The 27,680-nt window shown below is 33.4% G+C and overlaps 3 protein-coding genes across 4 annotated transcripts in view; 1 reads left to right on the forward strand and 2 right to left on the reverse strand.

Annotated features, from left to right (window-relative positions):
* The window catches only part of LOC126747943 (G-protein coupled receptor dmsr-1-like), a 518,114-nt gene that overhangs the window by 289,326 nt on the left and 201,108 nt on the right, over positions 1 to 27,680 (forward strand). The window lies entirely within an intron of this gene.
* On the reverse strand, positions 17,322 to 18,058 carry LOC126747976 (fatty acid-binding protein, liver-like). The gene is made up of 4 exons (XM_050456966.1): positions 17,892 to 18,058; positions 17,670 to 17,833; positions 17,487 to 17,597; positions 17,322 to 17,424 (listed from the first exon to the last, which is right to left on the reverse strand). Exons 1-4 carry the CDS (start codon positions 17,959 to 17,961, stop codon positions 17,371 to 17,373), a joined length of 399 nt encoding a protein of 132 aa, XP_050312923.1. The 5' UTR covers positions 17,962 to 18,058; the 3' UTR covers positions 17,322 to 17,370.
* Positions 24,465 to 25,231, reverse strand: LOC126747992 (fatty acid-binding protein, liver-like). Its single transcript, XM_050456986.1, has 4 exons — positions 25,064 to 25,231; positions 24,847 to 25,010; positions 24,666 to 24,776; positions 24,465 to 24,607 (listed from the first exon to the last, which is right to left on the reverse strand). Exons 1-4 carry the CDS (start codon positions 25,131 to 25,133, stop codon positions 24,554 to 24,556), a joined length of 399 nt encoding a protein of 132 aa, XP_050312943.1. The 5' UTR covers positions 25,134 to 25,231; the 3' UTR covers positions 24,465 to 24,553.

Raw genomic sequence — 27,680 nt, forward strand, 5'->3', positions numbered from 1 at the left:
TCAACGCCTTGTATAACAATATTTATATCCACGGTACACCGATTAAAAAGAAAAGGACTAAGAACCGAGGTCTGAGGTATTCCATGCCTTGTTTCTCCAGGCCAATCAATTTATCTAACATTTTCAGTGAAATCTTTCTGTTAATAAAACAATATTTACTAAATTTAAAGTAAGGTATCTAGGAATACAAAAAGGCGTGATTTTGTCAACTAGCATATATAGATTAACATTATCATAAGCACTCGATATATGTAAGTCAAGTGTGCAATGCAATCACCAACTCCTTTACCTCTCTTAGAACCAAAGTACATCATAGTGGTTTCATCTATTGATAGTCTAAACCAGGAGTATCCTTCGAACATTAGAATTATACTACGAGACGGAAATAATTGTCAGTGACTCATTGTTAGCATTAGGGCCGCCAAGACGTTTTAGAGGCGAGAGGAGTGGATTCCAGCGGCGGCGTATGCATTTTTAAAAAATGAATATACCTACTATTTAGGTTGAGTTTAGGTAACTAATAAAACTTTTTTAAAAAATTAAAAATTTTGTTTCTAGTATAAGTAATTTTGCATAAAATATCCCTGATATTTTGCTCAATTTAGCACTTCGGTTCTTATAAATTATCGGCCAATAATTGGAACACATACATAACGGCTTTTTCTATTGCAAAAAATACTAATAATTTAAAGAAGAATTGTCAGTATCACTATCACTGTTTGCGGAACCAGGAGTTGTAATAAGTGGTTCAACTACAACTTTAACTTGAATATCCAAATCCCACATTTTTTGTTCTTCCTTGATCACATATTCGATGCAATTTGTCAGTTAGTTGCTGTTACGCCACCAATAGCTTCGTTTAATAAAACTTTTACGTCATTCAATTTAAACGTTTTATTTTTACTAGCAACTTCACCTTTTATTTGTGTCCATATAAGTTCTAAGGTTTAGTTCACAATGGTACGGCGGTAAATGCAATATTGTAACACCACGTTCTCGCGCCATTTTATCAACAACATATTTAATGTACTGGTTTTTGTGGATACGAACAATATCGAGCCATTGTAGCTTGAGCATATCTTCGTCGAATCGTATGTCCCCTTTTGATTTTAACCAGTCTTTTATGTCTCCTTTTCGCCAAGCAGTCGTTGGTATTTTTTCCACTCGCCGACTATGATAAGGCGCATTATCTATGACGATAACTGAACCGGGGTCTACTCGCACCAATACCGACGAAAACCACTTTTCAAAAACCTCTGCGTTCATAGCTTTGTGGTAGTCACCCGTTTTCTTCGATTCAAAAACGTTCAGACTACCTTCCAGAAATCCAGAATCACTACCTATATGTGTAATAATTAGGCGACAGCCCACATAGGGGTATTTTATTAATCTAGGCGGCCAAAATTATTTTTTTGTTTTTATCTATGCCAAAGGATATTTTAAAGTAAATAACATCTTATTTTAATAAGTCAAGTATAATTAATATAAAAAAATTAATAATAATAAAATTAATAATGATAAAAGAACTAACATTCGTCAAATAAAATATCATCTTCGCTGTCTGATGGATCTGCAGTAGTTACGCTGTCTGGAGGACTGGCAGGCATCAGAAGTGTTATGGTTTCTGGTAGAAAAGATCCCAATTTTCTTCTGTTTACTTTCCTTAAGACACTTAATACCGGATCGGAACTTAAAAGAAGCCGATTAAAAATGTCCCTGTTGCAGTCCTTCCTGGAGAATTTTCGAGCAAAATCTTGACGGTATGCTCGAAAATGTTTATTTCGAGCTTCTGCAGCCTCTTCGGAGAGCTGTCCAATGGGCAATAATGCATTTTTTATTATAACTGCACCATGAATAAGTACTTTATGCATAGTTGGACTCATTGGGTGCCAAGGGTACAAACTAACATATAACCTAGCAGTTTCCAATGCATATATGTTGTATTTTTCATGATTAATTATATACCCACTTGAAATTACTTTTAGTCTGTAGATTAGCTCATAGCTAATGCCAGTTATTTCTGATGACAGTTTTGGGTCCTCGAAAAACCTCCTGCTCGTGTTGCTGTCATTTGTATTGCCGAAATTAGCCTTTGGCATATCCACTAAGAGTCCAGTTTCTCGGTGAAATCTTTCCTGAATTTCCAGCTTTCTCTCCTTTTCCATACTTTTTTCTGTTTCGGTCTTTCGTTGTCTGTATTTTTTCACCGGCAATTTATATGCCAAGTGGAGGATAGTTTCGAAAAAGCGAATTCTCGCATGTAAAATTGAGAGTCCAAACTCTAAAGCTTCAGAACAGACTGGCTTTTCTAGATTTAACTGGTTAAATTCTTTGGAGGTAGCACCACATATATAGCACTTGCTGGTTGATTTAGTGCCTGTAGCTGCATTGCAGACCTTTCCATCCACCATTGTTATGATAAAGACATGCCTAACTAACAATTCTTTTTCTTGTAAATTAACACGTGTTGGTTGAAGTCCCTGTATAGACTTATTTATATACTCAATTTCTTCCTGCGTAACATCTGTACTTTCTTTTACGAATCGAAACCTTATTGGTCTACAGTACCTGGGAGATGAGGGAGTAGGATTTTCCCAGACTATATTTTTACCTTCTTTACCACAAACTAGTCTTAGAGGTACAAAACAGCTTTGAAATATGTTAGCGTCTGAGTCGGCGTCATTTTCAAATTTTTGTTTGAATTGATATTGTTGTGAGCCATCACAGCCCCATTTGCAAATAACCTTTAAACTGTCTTTTTCTTCCTCTCTCAGCGTTATTAGGACTTCGTTCAGGTAGGTAGATAAATGCATTACGGTGAGATCAACCAAAGCTTGCAAATTACTTTCGGCACTGGTATTGGTTACGTTGCATTCTTCTGTTGGTGGGTAACATTTTTGTTTTTCTTTTTGTAAAAGACTGTAACAAGGAAAAAACTTTTTGTTCGTATTTCGGATTACCTCATATTGTCTTCGAGTTAAATCTGCTTCCACAAACATTGATAGTTGGGTAGGCTCTTTGGTTTTTGTTTCTGAAAACGCCTTCTTATATTTCGTAGCATGTAACGGGCTACTTGTGGTTATTTCCTTTAGTATGTCGGAAGCATCGCGTTTTGCGCTTTTTCGCAACTCAACCTGAGCAGCATGAATGATAACTTCCTTGGCTAATGAAGCCCGTATTTCTTCGGTTTTTCTTCTTTTAGTCCTTTCACTTGATTCTTCAAACATCTTAGGTGGTCGGCCTGGCCTTTTTTGAATAACCACGGGAATTTTAATAGTTCCTTCTAACCATGATTGATTGTATTTTAAAAACACGTCTTCCTTCTTATGGGCCTTTACCCACCTTTGCTTCGTTTGTGATTTAAAACGTGCAAAACTGGCTTTAAAACTTTTAATTTGCTGTTCTGTAAAATTGTCACAGGACAAAATTTGATCCTTCAAAGCATTTAGTTTTTCTTCCAAACTTGGTAGACCCAGGGCCTGCATACGGTCGAACATGTTTCTACGGGTCACTAGTTTTACTCCCGAGGGACCTTGCCAATCTATAACAAAAAAATGTTCGCCTGTTATTACTCTTACAATAACAATGTTTTTATTTTATTTTTATTCAGATCAAAACAAATCAATTCAATGTGCCCTAGTAGTACTTATCCGCGCTTTTCCGCGACTAATTATAAAAACATTTACTTCTACAGGACTAAAACCTTTAATCGTAATAGAAATAATAGCTATATCTAGGTGGAAAGTATATCAAATCCATTAGTAAGCAAAAATAATACCCAAAAAAATCTTCATAATACTTGTTACGGTTTAAATTTTATTAACTAAATAAAAATATTTTAGAACAATTTAAATTATATCGAAATTAGTGGATTCTTACCTGGTCTATCCAAATCCATCACTACCGCGTCCAAAATAAAGGTACAACTATTATTAATATTCACCGAAAGCGTAGCGAATTGAGAAAAATGCGAGAACCAAAGTAACAGCACGAGCGACGGTCGACTTCAAACCGTAGCTGATCGATAGTTCTAGCCTGGACATTATCCTTATCCCCGCTTCCATCGATACCTCACAACAGAAGCCGAAATCATGCGAGGCGACGACCGCATTGCGATGGCAAAAATTCCGCGCTGGGGCACATATTTTGCGTTGATTCGAAATAATATTTTACTGCAGTTATTATTGTAGTTTATAGTAAGATTACGCATTTAAAATTTTAAACTACCAAACTATTTTGATACTCGCTTTGAGTTTTAAAAAGAATAAAAATTCGGTATTTAAATTAGGTGGGTAAATTAACAATTTTATTTTTAACTTATATTTTACAATCTTAATTTTATTTAGAATAATGCCTACCTCTTGCTGCATTCCTGTTTAAGCTCAGAAAAAATTAAAATGGATTTTAATTTTTTTTTTGTTTTTTTTTTATTATCTTCGGAATCATTTAAATTTTCGATTTTTTAAATAAGCAACAAAAATTTGGCGTAGGTACCTACCTAATTTTATTTTCGGCATTAAAATTTTTACGAAAAAGTAATACAGCAATGCAAAAACTTTTCCATAGCAACCAAGATAACCCACAAAAGTGTCAAGAATAAGTTTTTGAAAATTTGTTTTTTTTTCAATAATCTTCAAATCACATAAAATATAATATATATATTTTTTTATATGGCATATTCTTTTACAAGTAAATAATGTGCAACTTTGGGGTAAATTATCCATTTTCGTATTTTGAGGGTAGACAAATTTGAAACACCGTTTATGTATATTTTTCCAATAAAATAAATAATAAAAAATATTCAAAACATTTATCATATACCTAAAAATACGTGATAATAAAAAAAATATATTATCTTGTAAAATGTAAAATATTAGGTCCCGCGGTATCTCCACTTAGTCGTTCCACTGTACGGCGTGCGCCACCAAATCTCGGCTTCAATTTTGACGCCACGAAACCAGTGTCACGGCTAGAACTCTCGATCGGCTACGTTCAAACTAACGCTGGACGAATGGTGCGCACGGGAGAAAGGCGTGAAAGGTGGGGTGTTATTCTTGGATTAGTTGCTTATCCTATGCCGTCGTTTTTTTTACCTAGTTTGATAGTTTGAAAAACTAACTTTTGGCCGCGCAGATCTTGCAAATACCCGTATGTGCGGCCCTTGCCAGAAGGAGCTTTCAAACCCGTGGAAAGCCTATCCAAAAAGGCTTGCCGCGAATTTGTGACATTTAAGTCCTGCCATACTTTTGCACGGGTGTGTCCTTCATTCAGCCATGTTTCATCGGTGTAATAAATTTTTCTTCCTTCGCGCCGATGTTCACAAATTTCTTTTAATTATTTCCTTCGCCACAATACGAAATAAATAATTAATTTTTTCCTAATAAAAACTTTTGCGGTTCCTTTTTAAATATCGAAAATTCAACTCATGCAATGTTCGCTTTAAAACACCAAAAGATATTTTGGGTAAAGAATTATCAGCAGTAAGTTCTGTCTTAATTTTCTTTATTGTTGGTATCTCGTTCCTAAAGAAAAAACTGTGCACTTTCCGGCGAATGGCATATTTTACGTAATCATCTAGCACAATCTTTTTTCTGCCTCTTGTCTCCACTTGCTTTTCTTCTTTAGCTTTAAGACATCTAAAAACTGTGCTGGAACTTAATTTTGTTAAATTCCTGCATAATTCTGCCGCGTCCTCAACAGACAAATCTGGATTTCTAGCACAAAGACTTTCATATACAGTTTTCACTAACTGATGTTCGTCAGAAGTCAAATATTTCCTTTTTGCTTTTTTAGCAGGCGGACCAGAACTTGACGAAGCTTCGTCTTCCATTTTATAAAAAAAATATTTTACTTAAAATACCTATTTATTACAAATTACTCAAAATATTTCCCAAACACGTCTATGGAATGAAAGAGCAGCAAATGCTGGTATGTGGCTAGGCGTTGCTATTCTGCTAAAATTAAAGGCTGGTCGGATTGCTGCTCCATTTACCGCGATTATAGATTTACCGCGAGAGAAAAAGACAAGTAATAAACTTGGCACCGTCGCGCCGCGCAAAGTTTTACTAAGTACTCGTACAACGTTCGACCAGATCAGCGAGGTCACACTATTAGAGTAAGTGACATTTTACAAGCTATCAATAGATTTTGTATAGTGGGAATTAAACATTATTTTTAGCCACTCTAGTTGTGTTGCTTGTTGGTCGTTTGTGATGTCACTGACAAATATTTCCGTCTCGTAGTATAGTAAACAACAACTTTGTCTGAGTTTAAAATGTGCACAAGGGCAAGGAGGTGTTTTGTTTACAAACATATTCATCGATTCTCTGCTGTCAAGTTTACACGCATTTCCAAAAGAAAAAAATTTTAGCTATACAGGGTGATTTGAAAATGACCTTTGCGCATAAACTTGGGAAATGGTAGATGAAGATCAATAATGAGTAATAATGAGAAAAAAATGTAGTAAAATATTTTTGGTTTCCGAAATAAAGTCAAACAAATGTCAACAGTACGTGTATCAGACGAACTTATTTTGTTTATTAATAACTGATAAACTGGTAAACAAGTCATAATGTTTGGAATTTGTTGTTTGGAATCTTTAGCAGTACTTAGTTTGTTGGTGGCGGTGATCGGTTTCGATCGTTATTTTCACACGAACAAAATAAAAGCGTCAAACGTAATGGCGCACATTTTTACAAACGAAGAACTTGTCGACATGGTTTTGGTTTACGGAGAAACGCATCAGAATGCAGTGGCAGCAGCTGATCTGTATGCCCAAGGATTTCCCCGAAGATATCACCCGAGACGTGAGGCTTTCTTATGTGTTATTCAGCGGAGTAGAGAAACTGGCAATTTGCGGCCGCGGCCTGGACAAGATGGAGGAACTATTAGACCTAGGCACATTCTAAATCTGGAGGAGGATATTTTAGAAGTTATCGAAAAACAACTTGGAATTAGCACTAGGACAATTGCAGCGCGATTTGGAACTATTGTGAGTGGTTGTTACATCACCAGCAGTTAAGCCCAAACTTTACCATGAACATTTTAGTTACGGATGAGGCAAATTTTACGCACAATGGAATTTTCAACTTTCATAACACTCATTACTGGGCTTTGGAAAATCCTCATATTACACGGAGAACATACTTTCAACAATGTTTTTCTGTAAATGTATGGGCTGGAATTCTGAACGGGATGCACATCGGACCTTTTATTTAGAATTTTTGCGCAACAATTTACCAGTGCTCTTTAAAAATGTGAATCTCAACGTTAGACAGAACATGTGGTTTCTTCATGATGGTGCTCCACTACATTTTTCATGACCAGTGCGACAACATTTAGATCGTGTATTTCCCGGACGAGAAATTGAATAGACCGTGATGGTCCAGTTGGGTGGCCCCCTCGCTCGCCTGACCATAATCCATTAGACTTTTATTTGTGGGGTCATATGAAAACAATGGTGTATGTAAACGAAGTTGATACTGAGCAAGAGCTGCGACATCGCATAAATGCTGCCAGTGACGCAATTCGCCTACAGCCTGGTTTGGCCCGTGCATGTACGTCTTCATGGATTCGACGAGCTCAAGTCTGTATCGAAAATAATGGAAACATCTTCCAACAGTTGCTTTAAATTAGTTTAAATTAAACACGTTAAAAAATACACGTTTTTTATTTTAAAAAATATGGATATCTCCAAAACTAAAAATATTTTACTACATTTTTTTTTCATTATTACTCATTATTACTCATCAGCTATCATTTCCCAAGTTTATGCGCATAGGTTCAAAATCACCCTGTATATCAACACATATAATAATGTTAATTTAACTTATTAATATTAGATTTTAGATTAAAAATTAAAAGTAGAAATTGATATATGTCATTCTAAGCACAAACATAAAATCTTCAAAGCAAAAAAAAAATATTAACACAACATAACATTTAGCAGCAAAAGCTGATGTCATCTTGCAAAATGTCATCTTGACAAACGGCTTTATGTTTACAATCCGCATTTGTGAAGTTCTGTGTTTTTTCTTTAGTTTTTGGTTGGAAAAGAACAAAGGTTGAGTCATTTCAGTGTTTGTGTGAACTGTTACGATAGCAAAAACTTGTGATGTTTGTGCTGCACCATGGAAAAAAGACTTAGGCCAATCTTTTCACAAGTAAATACCGATATTGTCATAACATCATATCAAGGGACAACCATCGTCATAAATGTAGAATAAAAAATTTTTTTAAGGAATCTACAATAATTATAAAATATTTAATTTCCATAATAATGGTTTTTATAAGATAAATACCTTTGCTTTAATGACGTACGTTAAAAAAACGCATACAGATTTCATAAACGGTAATATTGTTTATAATTTAAAGCATAATCTATTATCAAAAAATATTTATTATGTATATGTTTTTTGACGACGTCACTGGTAAAGATTACTTGTGTCGGTAGAATCAACAATTCGATCGAGCGGCGTTGCGATATTGTTGCCTTTTTCTCTAATATAGGGACGTTATCTACATTCATTTAACTTTGAATGTTATTTCTTTATAGAATATCTTATCATATTTTATGAAAAAAAAATCCTTCATATTTTATTAAAGAGGAATAGTACTATTTTGCGCCTGTCAAAATTAGTGAAAATTGAACTTTTTATGATATTATAATGTGTGTTTATTTTGCCATTTCTACATAAGCATTTGGCATCATTGCATCAGAGATGTTGCAAGCAAACAAACGGCCATAGTACCACGGCAATGCTAATTCTATTCTTTCAATGTTAAGGGAGTATCTTTTTAATGTTTACATTTAACTTATCAATAGTATAGGATTACATACAAGATGTTTAGAATTAAATTTAGGATATATATCTTCAAATGGTTGGTGAGCAGAATCAGGAGCTATATTAATAATTGTTCCGTGTTATAGTCGAAGATATCGGTTATATTGTATTTGCTACTATTGGAAATTGAGTTAACTCTTTTCCATATAAAAGCCTGCTTTTTTAGTGAGCTTAGACTTAAGCAAAACTTGGACCAGCAATCTCTGGCTGTTTTGGTTGGACATTTTCTTATTTAACAAACATTTAATACAGATTTAACCCAAAAATTACTAGCGTCCTTTTAAAAGTACGCTATACAGTATGCTGTATTTCATGTTACAGCTACCGCTCGAAAGATGGAGTGACTGATATACCTGTTGAATTGTATTTCCGGAACCTGTAGGAATATTCTAGAAACAGGTGGCGAGGTGGCTGTCAGTTTGCGAATTTGTATACAAACTAAGTAGTTTTTTGTGACGTGTATATTTTGTTATAAAACCATGAGTAATTGGAGGTAAGTAAATGAAACAAATTAGAAGTAATTGGATAAAGATTATGTTAATTATAATTTAAAATACTTACTTTGGCGATATGCAATAATAAAAAAGAGCTGCATAAGTTTACGTTTTGCCAGTAGGGATATCTTTGGTGGTCTTTTTAAAAGACGCTAGTAATTTGAGCATCTATGTATAATATATATAATATATATAATCAGTATGTATAATAAAAGAATGATAATTATTTGTTTTTTGGAGGGTAATACTTTATGTCTTTGTGAAATTATAGATATTTTTTATAAATTTGCATTTTTTTAAATTGTTACCCAATTGGTAACCAAAACCAATGATAACCAAAGATTGTATAATATGTATGTATATTTACCTATGTTTATATTTTAATTTCAGCTATAAAAAACCACTCACTTTACATGAGCTTTTAATAGAGGCTGAGAATGCCTATATTGACGAAGATGATACGCCTGTAGAATTAGTGATTTTTTCACCCGAAACTGCAAACGAGTACCATTCCGATGAAGATTCAGGTGAAGAGGACTTGGTAGATATAAATAATTTACCCGGAAGTCAACTTCGAGCACCTGTCGAAATCATGAATTCAAACAAAAGTTGTTAAAACTCCGATTCAGAGGCGGATTCTGACGAGGATGTTCCTCTCTCAGTACTTTGTGGCAAAACCAAATTTGTTTCAAATGTTACGAAAGCCCAAAGGGAGATTATAACACCAGCCAAATCTTTTTCATGGACAAACAATGCTGCTCTTAACGATTTTCCTAATTTTTTAAATCCAGTCGAACCTCCAAATAATATTTCTCCTTTGAATCTATTTAAACTTTTTTTTCATAATGATGTTTTACATCTCTTGCATCTCAATACTAATAATTATTGTAGCCAAAATAACGGTCCTGCAGATATAAGCGTTGATGAAATACAGTGCTTCATTGGTATTTTGATGATTAGTGGCTACGTTAGAGTACCAAAACGATTTATGTATTGGGAGACTGCTAACGACTCTCATAATGAATTATTCAAAAATTCGAATATAAAATTTTACTTAAATTTTGCAAAACGATGTCCTGCAAGGCCTTGCACCGTTTGTCCGGTAACATAAATGCCCAAAAGGGCTCTGCGGCGACACGCCAAAGTACGTGTCAATCAACGAGAAAACTTTGTTGCGGTCACAATTGACTTGACCGGGCGATTGATTCAGTACGAATACCATACTCCGCGCACTCACGCTTCAGCCTCAATGCCGTAGGGATTTTTTTTTAAAAATGCGCACGAGTTTAAAATTCTTGTAATTTTAGTTAATGGCAAAAATAAATGTATAAAAACGCAACATAAACCGCCCACCAAAATGCATAGTATTTTTTTTGAAAATATTGAAAATCAAAAAAAAAATAAAAAACAATATAACCATTTAAATAAAATAAAACAAAATCATTTATAACATAAGCAAGTCAGATCATAATACTTTGCATCGCATTCCAAAAAAAAATTCCCAATGTAAACCAATACCACCAAATTATACCACCACTTTAAACTATAATAATTTTTAATTAAGAAAAGTGAAGAAAAAAAATTAATCTTCATAAATGGGAAGGAGACATAACTTTACCACTGGCCTAGTAAAGATACCCTTATTAGTCTTTACTGACGCGACAAGCACTACGCCATCTTTGCCAGGAAAAGTACTTTCTATTCGTCCGAGCTTCCATTTTAAGGGAGGACTTAATTCGTCCTTAATTACCACCATAGTACCTGGGGTTATATCACGGACAGTTTTTTGCCATTTTTGGCGTTGCTGGAGAGTATTAAGATACTCCAAATGCCAACGTTTCCAGAAAACCTGATGAAAGTGGATTAAAAGTTGCCAGCGATTAAGTCTTTTAATATTTTGGGTACTTAAGTCTGGGTCTGGAATAGTTGATATCGTTGAATAGTTTACACCTGCTTCATGTAATCCACCAAAATGGGGAGAAGACGGGGGGTTAAAGCGCCAAGCAATTTTTTCTTCAGCACTAGCCTTTTCACAAATTTCCAGAAGGTATTTCGAGGCACCAACAAAATTTGTGCCACAGTCTGAATGTAAATATCTTACTCTGCCACGACGTGCCATAAATCGCCGAAGGGCAGCAAGAAATGCTTGCGTGGAGAGATCCGAAACTAACTCCATATGAATGGCCTTAGTAGAACAACAGACAAATAAGGAAATGTATGCTTTCTGAGATTTAGCACTTCGGGCTCTTGCAAGAGTTATAGAAAACGGGCCTGCAAAGCCAACAGACGTGCACAAAAACGGTTTGATTTGCATGACTCTATAAGAGGGTAAGTCTCCCATTTTGGGAAATATAGGGGTTGGTTTAACCCTAAAGCATTTTAAGCATTTACAAATAATGCTCCTTATAGCCCTTTTCCCACCTATAATCCAAAAATTTTGAGAAATAAGAAAGTGAAAATTTTGCACTCCACAATGTAAGTATTTTTTATGAAAGTCTTCAATTAACAGGGTTGTTAATCGATGTTGTCGCGGTAATAGCAACGGATGTCTTTGATCAAAACTTAATCGATGTTGTCGCGGTAATAGCAACGGATGTCTTTGATCAAAACTTAATTGAGAATAACTTAGTAGACCGCCCACCCTGAGGAGACCCTGATTATCAAGAAAGGGAGAAAGTTTTTGCAAGGGTTTTGAGCAACGACCACTTTTTATCAAACTCGAAATATCCTCATTTAAACATTCTATTTGTGCATATTTCACAATAATAAGAAGACTATCAAAAAGTTCAGGTTCGTCAAGGGGATACCTATTAAATTCTTTGTTTTTAAATTTTAAAGCCTTAAAAAACCTTAAACAATAAGTCATAATTCTTAGAATTTTCTGTAAAGATGAAAATTTTTGCAATAAACCCTTTAAAGGATGGTCATCCTTTATAAGACAAAAGACTAATTTCTTTTCCTCTTTGGATGAAGCTTCGCCAGCCATATAAACAAATTTTGATTGTGGCCAAGCATTTTCTGGCTTGGAAAGCCAATGAGGACCCTTCCACCACAAATGAAAATCATGAACTTTCGAGGGCAGCAATCCTCTAGAGGCGCAATCAGCAGGATTGTCCTCTGACGAAACGTGATACCAATATTCTGGGGCAACTATTTGCTGAATTTGGGATACGCGGTTGGCAACAAAATTTTTCCATTTATAAGGGGGTGCTTTAATCCACGACGACGAGAGTAATGGATTTTAAAGGTGCAACTTTACTTTTTCCACACACAAGAAAGGTCGAAATTTCCTGAACAGATTCAAGCCGAAAATAAATACAGGCAGCATACCCAATACTTGAGGCATCTCCGAACCCATGAAGTTGCACTGACGTATAGCCACAAAGAAAACAAAATCTAGGGATTTTTAAATGTGAAAGCATGGATAGCTCCTTTTTGTAATGTTCCCACTGAGCCACAATGCTATCTGAAGCAGTATCATCCCAATGAAGTTTGTGACTCCAAAGAAGTTGAAGAATATGCTTTAACAAAAAGGTTACTGGTGATAAAAAACCTAACGGGTCAAAAATGCGGGCTACTTCAGAAAGTATTGCTCGCTTTATACATTGAGTACTAAAAACTTTAATCTTATATGAAAAAATATCTTCAGTAGGGCACCAATGAAGTCCTAATACTTTTAAATACGTATGGTGCTCACCTTCCAATAAGAAGCGAGACTGATGAACATCTTCAGGAATAGTTTTTAAAAATTCAATATTATTGCTTGACCATTTGCTGAGCTCAAAATTACCCTGTGCCAAAAGTGTGATTAACTCCTGTTTGGTCTCTAAAGCCTCCTCGAGCGTACTACAACTGTAGGCGATATCGTCAACAAAAACATGATTAAATAAAACATTAGAAGCTTTAGAAAACTGATTTTTACCCTCGATGGCTAGCTGCTGAATACATCGTAGAGCAAGAAAAATGGCAGAAGAAACACCGTATGTAACAGTTTTTAAACGAAAATCCTGAAGTTCCTCGTTAGGGGAGAAGCGAAACAAGATTCGCTGGTAATCCGTATGTGCAGGATTAACAAGAATTTGACGATACATCATTTTTATATCCGCCGTAAAAAAAATAGGATGTTGCCTAAAAGCCAATAAAATATTAAATAATATTAAATATATCCTTTTGTAATTTAGGACCAATGTGAAGGGCATCATTTAAACAACCTTGTTTAGGAGATTTAGCGGAAGCGTCAAACACCACACGTAATTTGGTGGTAGAACTATTTAAATTTTGTACACAATGATGCGGGATATAGTACATCTTTTCTGAATTAGGGTCATAAGAAACAGGTTCCATATGTTTAAGATCCAAATATTCACTCATAAAACTGTTATAAACCTCATACAAAATGGGATTCTGAGTTAAGCGTTTTTCTAAATTATAAAAACGCCTTTCAGCTAAAGCACGAGATTCAGAGAAATAGGGTTCTCCCTGTTTGAAGGGTAGATTTACAATAAAACGACCTGATGGAGTACGTCTATGAGTGTTTTGAAAGTTTTCCTCTGCTGCACGCTCATCTGCGGTCCAAGGAACAACTTTTGGAATTTCCTCCAACTCCCCAAAACCTTTGAAGGCAATCTAAGGAATTATCGATAGCTGATGTACAAAAGGAATACATTGGTTGCTTAGGTGATAAGTTAATTTTACCCATTAAAACCCATCCAAAAATAGTTTTTAAAGCAATAGGCTCATTTGCGTTGCCTAAAACTCTTCCAGGCTGAATAATTAAAGGAAATATATCCCCACCTAAGAGAACATCAATTTCACTGGGAATATTAAATTTAGGGTCAGCTAACTGGAGATTTTTAAGATGGTCCCACGGAATTTTAAAAAATGTACGCGGTAAATCTGCACAAATTTGAGGCAGAACAATAGCATCAATAGACCTTGAAATTTGTGGCTTATCTAGCGGGTTAATGGTAAGAGAGGTACAACCTTTTGACGACATACTATTCATTTGATCTACACCTTTTATAGTAATATTACAAAATGATCTTCTCAATCCTAAGCGTTTAAAACATCGCTCGGAAATAAAATTTGCTTGGCTGGCACTATCCAACAACACCCGAATACGGTGCGGATTATTCTGAGCATCCAAAACTGCAATAATTGCGGTTGCCAATAAAACGAATGAGTCGTTATGCATTGAGCTAAAAAAGCTATTAATATCTTGATTTGAGGATAAATTAGGGGCTAAATTACAGGCATGAATTTGAGAAGCCTCTTGATCAGATGAGCCTTTTAAATAATTAGCGGTGGATGTACTAGGTTTAACACCTGGAAAAGGGTTGGACATGTGCGTATTTTGCAAATTATGTCCAAAATTTGGCGCAGAGCCTAGGGTCGTATGGTGCGAGGTACTAGAAGAGGGCTCTTGTTCTACAGAAGTAAAAGAGTTGTCAAAATGTAAAAGTGTATGGTGGCGTGATTGACATGTACGGCAGACAGATTTTGAATTGCATTTCGAAAAAGTATGGGAAGTACTTAAACAATTTATACAAATTTTATTTTGTTTGCACATATGATAGCGCTCTTTTGGATTCTTTTGAAGAAAATGTGAACAGTTTGATAATGTATGAGCCGATTTACATATTTTACATTTTAAATTAGGCTGAATTGCGATCGAGTAAGCATTAACATGAGTTTTATTCTTACCTTTCAAGAAATTATTATTTTTTTGCATATCAAATGAAGAATTTGCTAGTGTTTCCAAAACTTTACAATGATTGTTTAAGAATATTCGCAAATGACTATATGTGGGTATCTCTAAGTGGCCATGAGCAAGGTCAAATTTTTGTATAAGTTCTGAATCTAACTTTTGCAAAAGTAAATTAAATAAGACAAAGTCCTAACTTCCTACTGGAAACCCCAACAATTTAAGAGCTTCGAGATTTCTGAAAAAATGTCTAAAATATATCTTAAAGCCGCATGAGGTGGCCTTTGAGATTTTGTTAAAGAAACGACGTTTATGATTTCATTCCAATAAGTATTGGCAAGAATTCTTTTATTTTGATACCTATTTACCAAAGTATCAAGTGCGATTTCATAATTGTCACTAGTTAGTGGTATATTTTTTATGGAATTTAACGGTTCACCTCGTAAAAAGGTTAATAGATACTGAAATTTTTCGGTATTTGAAATAAATATTTAATTAAATCTAAAAAAATAAAAATAAACAAGCACTACAAAGCCTAAATTCCAAAACAATAAAAAACTGAAAACGTAGTTGGAAGAATGCGAAGCACCTTCAAGGCCACGAACAATGCTCGGTAACTTGGCTATTTTTGGTTTAATAATTAGGTTTACTAGTAAATAATATTTTCAAAAAATTACAAATGACTTTGGTGTTTTGTCAAAAATTGCGAAATATATGCTTTATGGAATGGAAAATACACAGTTTTGACGTTTAATTAAAAGACAAATAATTAAAGTAACTTTTTAATTAATTTTGCCATCAATTTAATTCAAACAAAGTTCAATAAATAGAATAAAAGCTGAATAAACAATTCGGCTACGAATGGACCAAAAAAAAATTATTTGTAGCTTTAAGCTGGTTCAAAAATTCGAATATAAAATTTTACTTAAATTTTGCGGGTAAAGAAAAATAAGTTTCGCGAAAAAAAATCCCAGAACAAAGGGCTTACCTGACTGGCTCGAATGGATGTCCTGCAAGGCCTTGCACCCTTTGTCCGGTAACATAAATGCCCAAAAGGGCTCTGCGGCGACACGCCAAAGTACGTGTCAATCAACGAGAAAACTTTGTTGCGGTCACAATTGACTTGACCGGGCGATTGATTCAGTACGAAGACCATACTTCGCGCACTCACGCTTCAGCCTCGATGCCGTAGGGATTTTTTTTTTTAAATGCGCACGAGTTTAAATTCTTGTAATTTTAGTTAATGGCAAAAATAAATGTATAAAAACGCAAACCAGAATTTTTGAAAAAAATTCTGGTTTAAAAAAATTGGATAAAATAAAAATAATTTAATTTGATTAGTAGGAACTATAACCAACCATTTTTGACAAAAATTTTAATTTTTTCTTTCCAAAAATGAATTCCGTAATGTCTGGGTTAAGTAACAATTTTATAGTTAAATATAAGGGTTAAATATACAGGGCGTTTTATTTTAAAAAAACCCTTACTTGACAATGAAAAGTTTATTTTTGAGACACTTTGCATATTTACCAATACTGTCAACAAAATTAGTATTTTTAGGCAGACACTTTTTATCTTAACTTTTGTTTTATATCACATGTAGGGGCGAAAAAAATCGTGTATTAAAATCGTGTAGTTGGGACATCCTGTATATAAAAATCCGTAGATTTTGAGATTTGTCATATATTGATCATTCTTAAAGACGATAGCATTGAAATCAGATTTGTCGGAACCAAAGAACATTGTAGTATCTACCGTGATGAACAAGTAGATAAAGTCACTAAAAATTCAGTAAGTTGTGATAACATAGTAACTGGTGTAACTAATTTTAGGATACACATACAATTATCAAGAGTATATGTCTAATCTGTGGAACATTTCTTATCATTATTAAGCAAGTCAAAATTTAAGTATCCTCGTAATTTTCCTAAACTTAATTCTAAACCGTCTATCCATTTTCAAGGACTTGCGACAGACGGCAATTATTACATAACCCAACGATAACTAGAACGATTTTCCAATGATAATTAGACCTTGGTAGTCTTTAGTACATTTTACAAAAATAGACTTACAGAAGACAACACTTAGAGTAATTATTACTTTTGTTAAAATATGTCAGAGAAAGTCAAGGGATATTGTATTCTTTGATTTATGGAATCTTTTTTTATATTTATTATTACATTGCTGCGACGTACAAGAATGTATTTTACCATAATATTTTTTTAGGGTTCCCTCATATTTATTCAGATTGGTCCAGATATCTAATAAAACCCTAATAAATGATTTTCATATTAAACTATATTTATTATAAAAAAAATGAAAATTAAACTTAAGCTCTCTTGTAGTTACGCACTGCTTTTGCTCCTTTGGAGTTGGTTAAAGTCTAAAAATACCAATAAAAAAATACTAGTCAAACCCAAACTATGTCACAATTTTTTTACTTACAGCTGTCAATCCAGAGTCTGAAAACTTTAAAATTCTTTCCTCGGTAACTTCCGGTGTTGTTCCGAATATGCTGTTCATGGTTATTGTGTCTCCATTCACAGTGGGGGTCACCTAGCAACACAGTTCATATTAAAAAATGCCTTCCCCTTTTTAGTTTTTTAGTAATGGAAAAAATTAACTTACCTTTACAGGTCTTCCAATGGACAAAGTAATTTCAGTCTGTTTTCCCAATGGTAGAACGTGACTGTTATTTCCATAATTCATGGTGACACTATCACTAGTGACGGCAGAGATGACAATTGGCTCAGTAGAAGCGGCCAACTTATTCACAGTGTCATCGGGAACACCTTTTTTATAGCAGTTTTCAATTAACTTTAAGCTACTTTAAAATTTTTTCTAACTTACCGAAAGTCTTCAAATAGTCTTTATAACCCTGCTCAGAGACGAATTGGTAAGTACCTTCCAATTGGACCATTGTGATTTTTTTTCTAAAATTTGGACAGACGAGTTATCACTGAACCGATGGAATCAATTGCTTCCTTATATATTATGCACCTATGTAGATATTATAGTTTTATCTCAATTACTTTTATATTATTATCTCAATATTGATTTTCATTTAGGTAAATAAATGACATTAATATTTTTTGACTTGTAATAATAATTTTATGAGGTGATTGGTTAAAGTGCAAGTTTTCGACAAGATTAGTCATATATTTAAAAAAAAACTCTTAAAAGGAGGTTTCTAGGTAACTTAAATACCAGTTTTAGGTTTAATAATATTTTTGAGAATAATTAACTTTAATTTAGGTTGTTGTAGAAGTTTTTTCAGGAAAAAATAGGGATCCTTGGAGGATCGTTTCTTAATAGATTGAAAAAATCGTGATACTGTCAGAAGTTTTACAAAAATTTTGATTTGATTTGATTTTAAAAATCTTCCCCCTTCGGTCTTATTACAATAGCTACCGCATTTGATATCGTACACCAACTTAACAAAAGAACTTCGTTTACATTATGGATGGCGCCAGTCACATTTCATAACAGTCAAATCAATCAATCAGTCGAATCAATCCACGATCCTCTCTTTTGGATCTTGCAACTCTAGATACTTCAATTGTGGTATTACAGGGATCTGAGCCACTTGGAATGCCTGCACTAATCTTCTAAGTCCCCTAACAGCTCTTACAGGCAAATGAGGGCAATCTGAGTGAATTTATGAGTCTTTTTTTAGATCGTGTAGTTCTACATAATCTGAGAGTATTATTGCAGGGATATAAGCCAGTTGATATACCCAGAATATTCTTCTCTGTACATCAACAGTGGCCACCCCTTGTACTAAATATTTTGTAAACTATAAATACTTAGCGGGTGTTTTCATTTGTAAATAATATTAAGAAAATATTTAAAGTAGTTATCAAAAAAAATATTAAAAAAAAACTTGTATAGCCACTGTGCCAAACCAGTAAGGTAGATTAGTCAATAACAATAAGGAACAGCAGACAGTTTTATTATTTATGTTAATATATTCTTTATACAGGGCTTTCATTTAAAAACAATCCACCCTTAATAACTTTCTTAAAAAAAAAAAAAAAAAAAAAAAAACACGTCAAATTAGATTTAGGAGACGTTTAATTATGCATTTACTGAAGTTCTGTCAATCACCTCCTCACCTCCAGCTAACCTCACTTTAATATGTCAAATGGGAACCCCCATCGTGTGATACATCATAGTAAGGAGCGTTAAATTCTCTATTTAACGGCACCAAAAAAAAATAAAATCGGTAAACGTGTAAGCAAATAGCTAGCGAAAATGTCTAGAAATAATGAATATTTTATTTACGCCAAACTTTGGTATGTCAAATCGCTACCCATGGTGTGATAACATAAAGTTTCCGTTTTTAAATTCTCCTGGATAATTTATGCCTAGCGGTTCATCAAAGGAGTCAATTAAATCTGAATTGGCAAATGATCGACTAATTGCTGCAATTAAAGCTAATCAGCTTAACCTTTTCCTTTTTACTCGTTATGGAGCATGTCTTTCCAGAAATCCTAGAAGTCTTCTCATTGCTCTCCTTTTTGCGATCTTCTTGTTCTAGGTTTCTAAATATTGGAATACTGGATAAAATTTCTATTAATATTATTGTCTTTTTGGTTTAATTTTTTTATATAAGCTTTAGGGTAAAATCTCAATGTGTCAGGGCTAAAAAATTGATTTGATCAAGTTTTGTTTTCTTTAGTTTTAAAGTTCTGGTAGGTTGACTTAACTTTTCTTAGCTGAAGTATTATCTTTGATTTATTTTCGTTTGATTTATACACATAGCCAGGCAACGCTTTGGAAAAAGTATCTGCTGTATCATCGTTACGTCACTGCATACGAGAAGTGCCGGGTGATCAGTTAAGGGTAGCGAGCGGCCATATCTCATAAGATATTAGTCGTATAGATTAAAGAAAACAAAAAATCATAATAAAGTCGCTAAGAGAAATTGCTGGAAATTATTTTCGAGTTTGTCAAACGTCCGCTGGAGGGCGTAAGAGCCAACACCAAGTAGAAAAATGGGATTTTTATAGAATTTTGTCTAATGAAAGTATATCGGTAATATCATTCTTATATTTACTGACCATTTCCCTACATTTTTTGTCTAAAACGTTTTATTCTATCTATCAAAATAAAGCGGTGGGGCAAGTTCAATTGTTTTTTTAAATAAACCAAGATTTCTCCTGTTTCTTTTGACCGATTTTAGCAGACTTAGGCTCATATAAAAGAGCATAATTTGCACTACTAAATATTTATTTGGTTTTGAATTTTTGACTTTTGCTGTCGCCGCTAGATGGCGATAACTCAAATAGTAGCACATTTTTGAGTTTTTTTCAAAAAAAATAAATGTAATGGCATATTAATTTTTATATATTTTAAAAGAGGATACATTTCTCTATAATTTAGTGAAAATAATTTATTGTCTACCTTTTTTTAAACCGTTGATATTGATCAATATATAATTTTATTACATTAAAAAATGGCACGCCACTGTTTTTTATCAAAATAAAAATCAGTTTTGTAATCTCTTATAGGTTACTAAGAAAAAGAATCTCCTGACTTTAAAAAAAAATCAATCAAATTCAATCATTTAAAAAAAAAAAATTCAGAAAAAATTTTCCTAATAAAACTGTCCAACAACAACAGGAGCAATAACACTAAAAACAAGAACACAGAACTTAAAAATAAACGTTAAAAATAAATTAATAGTTTTATCGTAAATGTTCAAAATGTTGTGCGTTATTTTGAATGCACTGGTTTAATCTCTTCTGAGTGGAGTTGACAGCTGACTCAATTTCCGCTCTTGGTATACTATTTATCGCATTTTGAATTCGGACTATCATGTCTTCTCGAGTAGTTGGTCGAGTTATATAAATAAATCTCGCACATTTCGAGAATAATGTGCCGGGCATCCGTCTTGTTGAAACCACATGTTTCTTCTTACTTCTAAAGGCACATTTTCCAAGAGTCCTGGTAAATCGTTCAATAAAAAGTTCAAATACATGTCACCGGTTAGATTGCCATTAAATATGTGCGGAGCGATAATAGCACCATTAATAATACCGCACCAGACGTTAACGCTCCATCGACCCTGCTGATAATCTTCACGTAACCAGTGTGGATTAGTGTCCGACCAGTAATGCATGTTATAAAGATTTACCTTGCCATTACTGCTAAACGATGCTTCATCTGTCCACAATATTTGTGACAAAATAGGACGGTTTTCCCTAATGAAGTCTCTAAGCCAGTAGCAGTAATCGAGCCTACGTTCAAAGTCAGTCTCATTTAAGGATTGATGAATCACGACGTGATACGGATGCATTTTAAAATCCATTAATATTTTTTGCACTGAGCCATAGGATATTCCTAAATCTCTGGAGATCTCTCTTATGCTTATATGGGGGTGTGCATGAATATAAGTCAACACATTTATAATGTTATCTTCTCTTCTTACCCTACGATTTCTTCTCAAAGTTGAAGTTGGTTGCACTTGGCCATGTTGCCTTAAACGTAAGGCTAAACGCCGAAAAACCATTCTGGAATGCCGTCTTCGGAGGGGATAACGCAGTGCATACTGCCTAGAAGCAATCGCCGCATTTTCAAAACATTGAAAATAAATTTTCAACATATCAAAGGCTTCTTCATTCGCAAAAGGCATGATTTATTGTAAAAATACTTTTAACATAACATTAAATTAGATGTCAATGGCAGGAACTGTCAAAATAGCGTGATTGACAATTTGGTGTTTTTTTTAAATTTTTTTTTTCAGTTTCGTAGATCATGGCCTGCTTCGCTTAAATGCGATGTTTGATTTTTAATTTAATTTATGAAATAATAATAATCATTATTATTAAATTATGAACTAATGCATTCTCTCGCTAATTAAATAATTATTAATGATAAAAATAATAGATAATTATTTTATTATTGTGAGATGTAATATTTAAAAATAATTTTGAACCTTATAATAATTATCAGTATGTAAACCTATTTTATTTTTTTAATCCAAAACCGTTTGTCTAACGAAAAAAAACTCAAGAGGTTCTTTCTCTTAGTAACCTATAAGAGATTACAAAACTGATTTTTATTTTGATAAAAAACAGTGGCGTGTCATTTTTTAATGTAATAAAATTATATTTTGATCAATATCAACGGTTTAAAAAAAGGTAGACAATAAATTATTTTCACTAAATTATAGATAAATGTATCCTCTTTTAAAATATATAAAAATTAATATACCATTACATTTGTTTTTTTTTGAAAAAAACTCAAAAATGTGCTACCATTTGAGTTATAGCCATCTAGCGGCGACAGCAAAAGTCAAAAATTCAAAACCAAATAAGTATTTAGTAGTGCAAATTATGCTCTTTTATATGAGCCTAAGTCTGCTAAAATCGGTCAAAAGAAACGGGAGAAATCTTGGTTTATTTAAAAAAACAATTGAACTTGCCCCACCGCTTTATTTTGATAGATAGAATAAAACGTTTTAGACAAAAAATGTAGGGAAATGGTCAGTAAATATGAGAATGATATTACCGATATACTTTCATTAGACAAAATTCTACAAAAATCCCACTTTTCTACTTGGTGTTGGCTGTTACGCCCTCTAGCGGACGTTTGACAAACTCGAAAATAATTTCGAGCAATTTCTCTTGGCGACTTTCATCATCATTTTTTTTTCTCAAATCTATACGACCAATATCTTATGAAATATGGCCGCTCGCTACCCTTAACTGATCAGCCGGTACACCATCGTCCTAGACACTTGGGTCTGAGATGGGCTTATTTATTTAAAGTTGGAAAAAAAAATGATTATTTGTCTATTTAAAATGTTGCTGAGACGTACAAAAAAAAATATTTTAGGATATAATTTGAGAGGTTGACTAATAAAAATTAATTTTTGTCCAGATTGATCCAGAAATCTAATTAATCCCTTAACTTCTCTTTTTTGTATGTGGAAATTATTGGCTTGACAATATCCAAGGTGACCTTTGACTTGAGATATCTAAACAAAAAAAGTCTACTGGTGTTAGGTCAGGCGACCTAGCAGACCATTCGATAGGTTATCTCTTTCCTACTCATCGATTGGGAATGGTTTCATCCAAAAATTTACGCACAGCATCATCTTGTTGGAAGATTGATTCTTTGACAGGATAGCAATCTAGGTCCAATGGATTTAAAAATAAAGCTAGTAATGCTGGGTTTAATTTATATTGGAGCAAATCAAAATACACTTGTCCTGTAAAGCTCTATTACTCTTTAACGCACCATTCTACTCCACACATTTGGTTTTTGAGCATACTGAATATTCACCTTCATCATTCAATGCGAATTTCGTATTGCCCAATATCAACAATTTTGTCTGCACAATATTTTCATCATACAACCATTCAAACAGAACGTGGCTTCATCGGAAACATTTGCTACTAAATTATTATTTTGATTCCGCATGTTTGTAAGCATTCATAAAACTCATTTCGTCTATTAAAATGGTCATCAAATAACTCTTGCAGTGGAGTAACTTTATCGGTGCTATTTGTACTTTTTAACTATTCGGTGAACTACAGATTTCACCATGTATAAATTAGCCCCGATTTGCGACAGAGAAGTGGATGAATTTTGGGAGATTTCTAACATGACCGAATTCTCTAAATTTAGTCTTTTTGTTATATCGGTGGACGATCAGGAACGATTTCATTGAATAATTGAGCAGCTTCTCATTGAGTACGTGTTCTATCACCAAACTCAACCATGTATAGAATTTTTATTTTTTCTCGTTCCTTGCTTTGTTGATATACTGGACAATATCTGTTTAGCGTACAACAGTCATAAAGTTTGTATAAAACACTCTCACCAGCCAATATTAAAAACACGAATGAATGAAATTTTGATCTGTTTATAAAAATTCTCAGAGATAAGATACAACCTTTTATTATTATAATGTTAGGCCTGACGTATGTTTCATGATGCATCAAATATACGTACAATTCCATGCAAAGTTGAAAAATGTAATAAAAAAAGTGCTTTACGTTACTTCTTGCAAAAAAAAACATCGCTTAATTTTAAATGAATTTAGACATAACTTTTGGGACGCACTGTATATAATTTTCATACAAAAATATATTGATTTAAAAAAAAATTAACCATTTTTTTGTAAATTCAATGTGTACCAATATAAGTGTCTAAAATTGCGGGCCTATCTTTTTTAATAGAATATTCATTACTTTTTCTCTATTTATCAGAACGCTGATCATTTCTTATTAAAGACAAATATTTCATGTATTTGTAATATAAAATTAGTATTAATTAATCAATTACCCATATTATTCTCTTTGCTAGAATGTTAAGGGATCGTAGACAAAATGTATTTCAGGGTTTATTTTAAGATGTTGATTGTCATAAAGTTTCTATAGGATTCTATAAAAATTATTCATATTTATAAGATTAATTTGACAGATTTTTATTCAATAAAACTCCTATATATAATTTTCAAAAAAATGTAAATTTGTTAAAAAAAAACATTAAAATTAATCTTAAGCTCTCGTGTAGTTACGCACGGCTTTTCCTCCCTTGGAGTTGGTTGAAGTCTAAAAACACAAAAAATATCACTATTTTTAATCGAAATTACCAAAAACAATTACTTACAGCTGTCAATCCAGAGTCTGTGACCTTTAAAATTTTTTCCTCGGTAATTTCTGGTTTTGTTCCAAAGACGCTGTTCATGGTGATGGTATCTCCACTCACAGTAGGAGTCACCTAGCAACACAGTTTGTATTTCAAAAAAATGCCATCTGGACTTTTTAGCATTAGAAAAAAAGAAACTTACCTTTACAGATCTTCCCGCGGATAAACTTATTTCAGTCTGCTTTCCCAATGGTAGGACATGATCGTTAGTTCCATAATTAATGGTGATACTATCACTAGTGACGGAAGAGATGACAACTGGTTCAGTAGAAGCAGCCAACTTTTCCACAGCTTCATCCGCAGCACCTATGGAAGCTTTCAATAAACTTTAGGCTATTTTGAAAGTTATTTCGACTTACCAAAAGTCTTCAAATAATCCTTGTAACCTTGCTCAGAGACGAATTGGTAAGTACCTTCCAACTGAACCATGGTTATTTTTTTAATGAAATCTAGAGGACACACGAGTTGTGACTAACTTGATTGAGTCGACTGCCTCCTTATATATTATGCACTTAGGATATTAGAGTTTTATCTAAATCCCATAAATACAATTATAATCCTAATGTTGAATAATAAAAATAATTAATATTTTAGCTTTCATTAGTTATCTTATCAAGTGATTGGATAAATTACAGTTTTCCAACGAGATTAGTCACATATGGATTCAAATATTCTTATAGGAAGCTTCTGGGGAATTAGAGTGACAGTTTTAGCTTAACTCATTTTCTTCGAATGATAGACATTAATTAAGTTTAATCTAAATATTTTGAAAACTTATGCAATAGTATTTTATTCTTACTGATGCCTTAAAAATTCAATTACTTAAGTCATCGAGTCATCACAGCCCTTTAGAATGGCGTTGATTTTGCTTTGGATCTCTTTATTGCCCACCATGGATCAATTTTAGTATGTATTTTTTTGAAGTATCTTAAACATCGATCTATTAACTGATAAAGCAGTTCCTATTATTTTTTACAATTTTATAAAAAAATATAGCTGTTATTAACTAGTAAAGCAATCTACAAAGATCACATTAAGGACTAGTTTAATTGGCATTATCAGTGCATCTGATCTTACTATTTGTTTAAATACCCACATTATGGATGACTGCTTTGACTGCTTTGTCATAACTGAACTAGAACTTTCTAAGGCTAAACAGTCCACCTCCTATCGAAATTAGAGATATTTAAAAAGATTATTAAAATTACTTGGGATTATTAAAATTTTAATTTTGAAGAATTCTTACAAGATATATTATTATTGACTGACATTTTATGGAATTTATTTATGATGTAGATGAGATAGTTTCATCTTTTTGTATTTACATAAATGATCTACTTAACTGCCATGGGCCATGGAAAACATCATGGTTCACTAAAGCTCCCGCTGCCTGGTTAACCGATAATGTACGGATTATGATGAAGTTTCGGAAAAAGCTTTACCAAAGTATAAAAAATTAAAAATGAAAGTTACTTGAAAGGAATACCGAACTCAAGAAACTTAATTACCACAGCGGTAAAATCGGAGAAAAAAGTATTACTTCTTGAAAAATAAGTATATTTAAAAATCAAAATGATGAAACAATGACTTGTTTGTTAAAAATAAATCGCCGATTACTGTAATGATTCTTTAAAGCTAATAATAATTATTCATCCTACAGCATTAATTGAACATGTTATGGAACTGTCTCATTCTTTCGATTTTAATAACATACATATTCTGGACAAACAAAAATTCTTAATTAAACGCAACATAAATGAAATGCTACATATTAAAAAACAAAACACTGTCAACTTTAGACGCGACACTGAAAACAGTTCTGCATACTCAAATCTAATTTATAAATTACCTACTTAAATACCGTAATCAAGCAACAATATTCTACTCCTAAAATATTAAACCATATCTATTATCAACTAGCTGACCCGGCGAACTTCCTACCGCCGAAGTTAATACCTAACAATTTAATAAAAAAATCAAAACAATATTACAAAAAGCTAGTAAATATTTATTGTAACGCTTTTTGATACACAACATTGTTAGTTTTCTTTCCTGGAGCGAAAATAAATAATGTGGAAAGTTTTCCAACACGAGAGCAGGCCACATACAATTGACCATGTGAAAAACATGGATTTTCTAAATTTATGCCACAAACATTTAATGACTGCCCTTGCGATTTATTTATCGTCATTGCAGATGCAAGTCGCACAGGAAATTGCATCCGCTTAAAATCGAATGGCATGTCGTTCGGAATGAAGTTTGGGGATGCGTGGAATTAAAACGTCTTCGCCTTTGTACTTCCCTTTCAAAATTGTTGCTTCGATGACATTGTTCATCAGTTTCTTCACTGCAAGGCGGGTGCCATTGCAAAGACGTGGTTGGTTTATGTTCCGCAGCATAATAATAACCGATCCGACTCTTAATTGCAGATTATGAGGTGGAAGTCCGGGTATTTCCAGCGAATTTAACAATTCGGTTGGATAGTTAACGACATCATCTTGGTTGGTAACGGAATCAATGGATTTATAAGTCATAAGATCGCCTGCAATCTTATTTTGAATTTCAAAATTTATTTCGTTGACATCAACGTTTTTCGCAGCCAAGTGATTTTTTTAATTTTGAACAATATTTGGGAACACCTCCTCGATAAGTTCGGTTTTTGATTCAACAAATTTACAAAAATTGGGAGGGAAGTTAATGTATCCCAACGATGTGTCTACTGGAATTTTGCCATTACCAATATCAAGCAATTGTTTTGAAAAAGCTTCTCCAGATTGATCGTTCTGCAATTCGACTCGCATGTTTATATTTAATTGAAGACTTTGGCCATCGCACAATTCCTCGAAATGTTGCAAGTTGGAGTTTCGATAATTTGCGTGTTTAACGGCAACTTGAGTGCTGAATGAGCTGTTCGACCGCCTTCTAACAACGTAGCTGCAATACCTGATGAAGCAAGTGCGAGTGCAATTCCATTTG

Source organism: Anthonomus grandis, chromosome 2, assembly GCF_022605725.1.
Source record: "Anthonomus grandis grandis chromosome 2, icAntGran1.3, whole genome shotgun sequence".
In the NCBI taxonomy this organism is placed as follows: domain Eukaryota; kingdom Metazoa; phylum Arthropoda; class Insecta; order Coleoptera; family Curculionidae; genus Anthonomus; species Anthonomus grandis.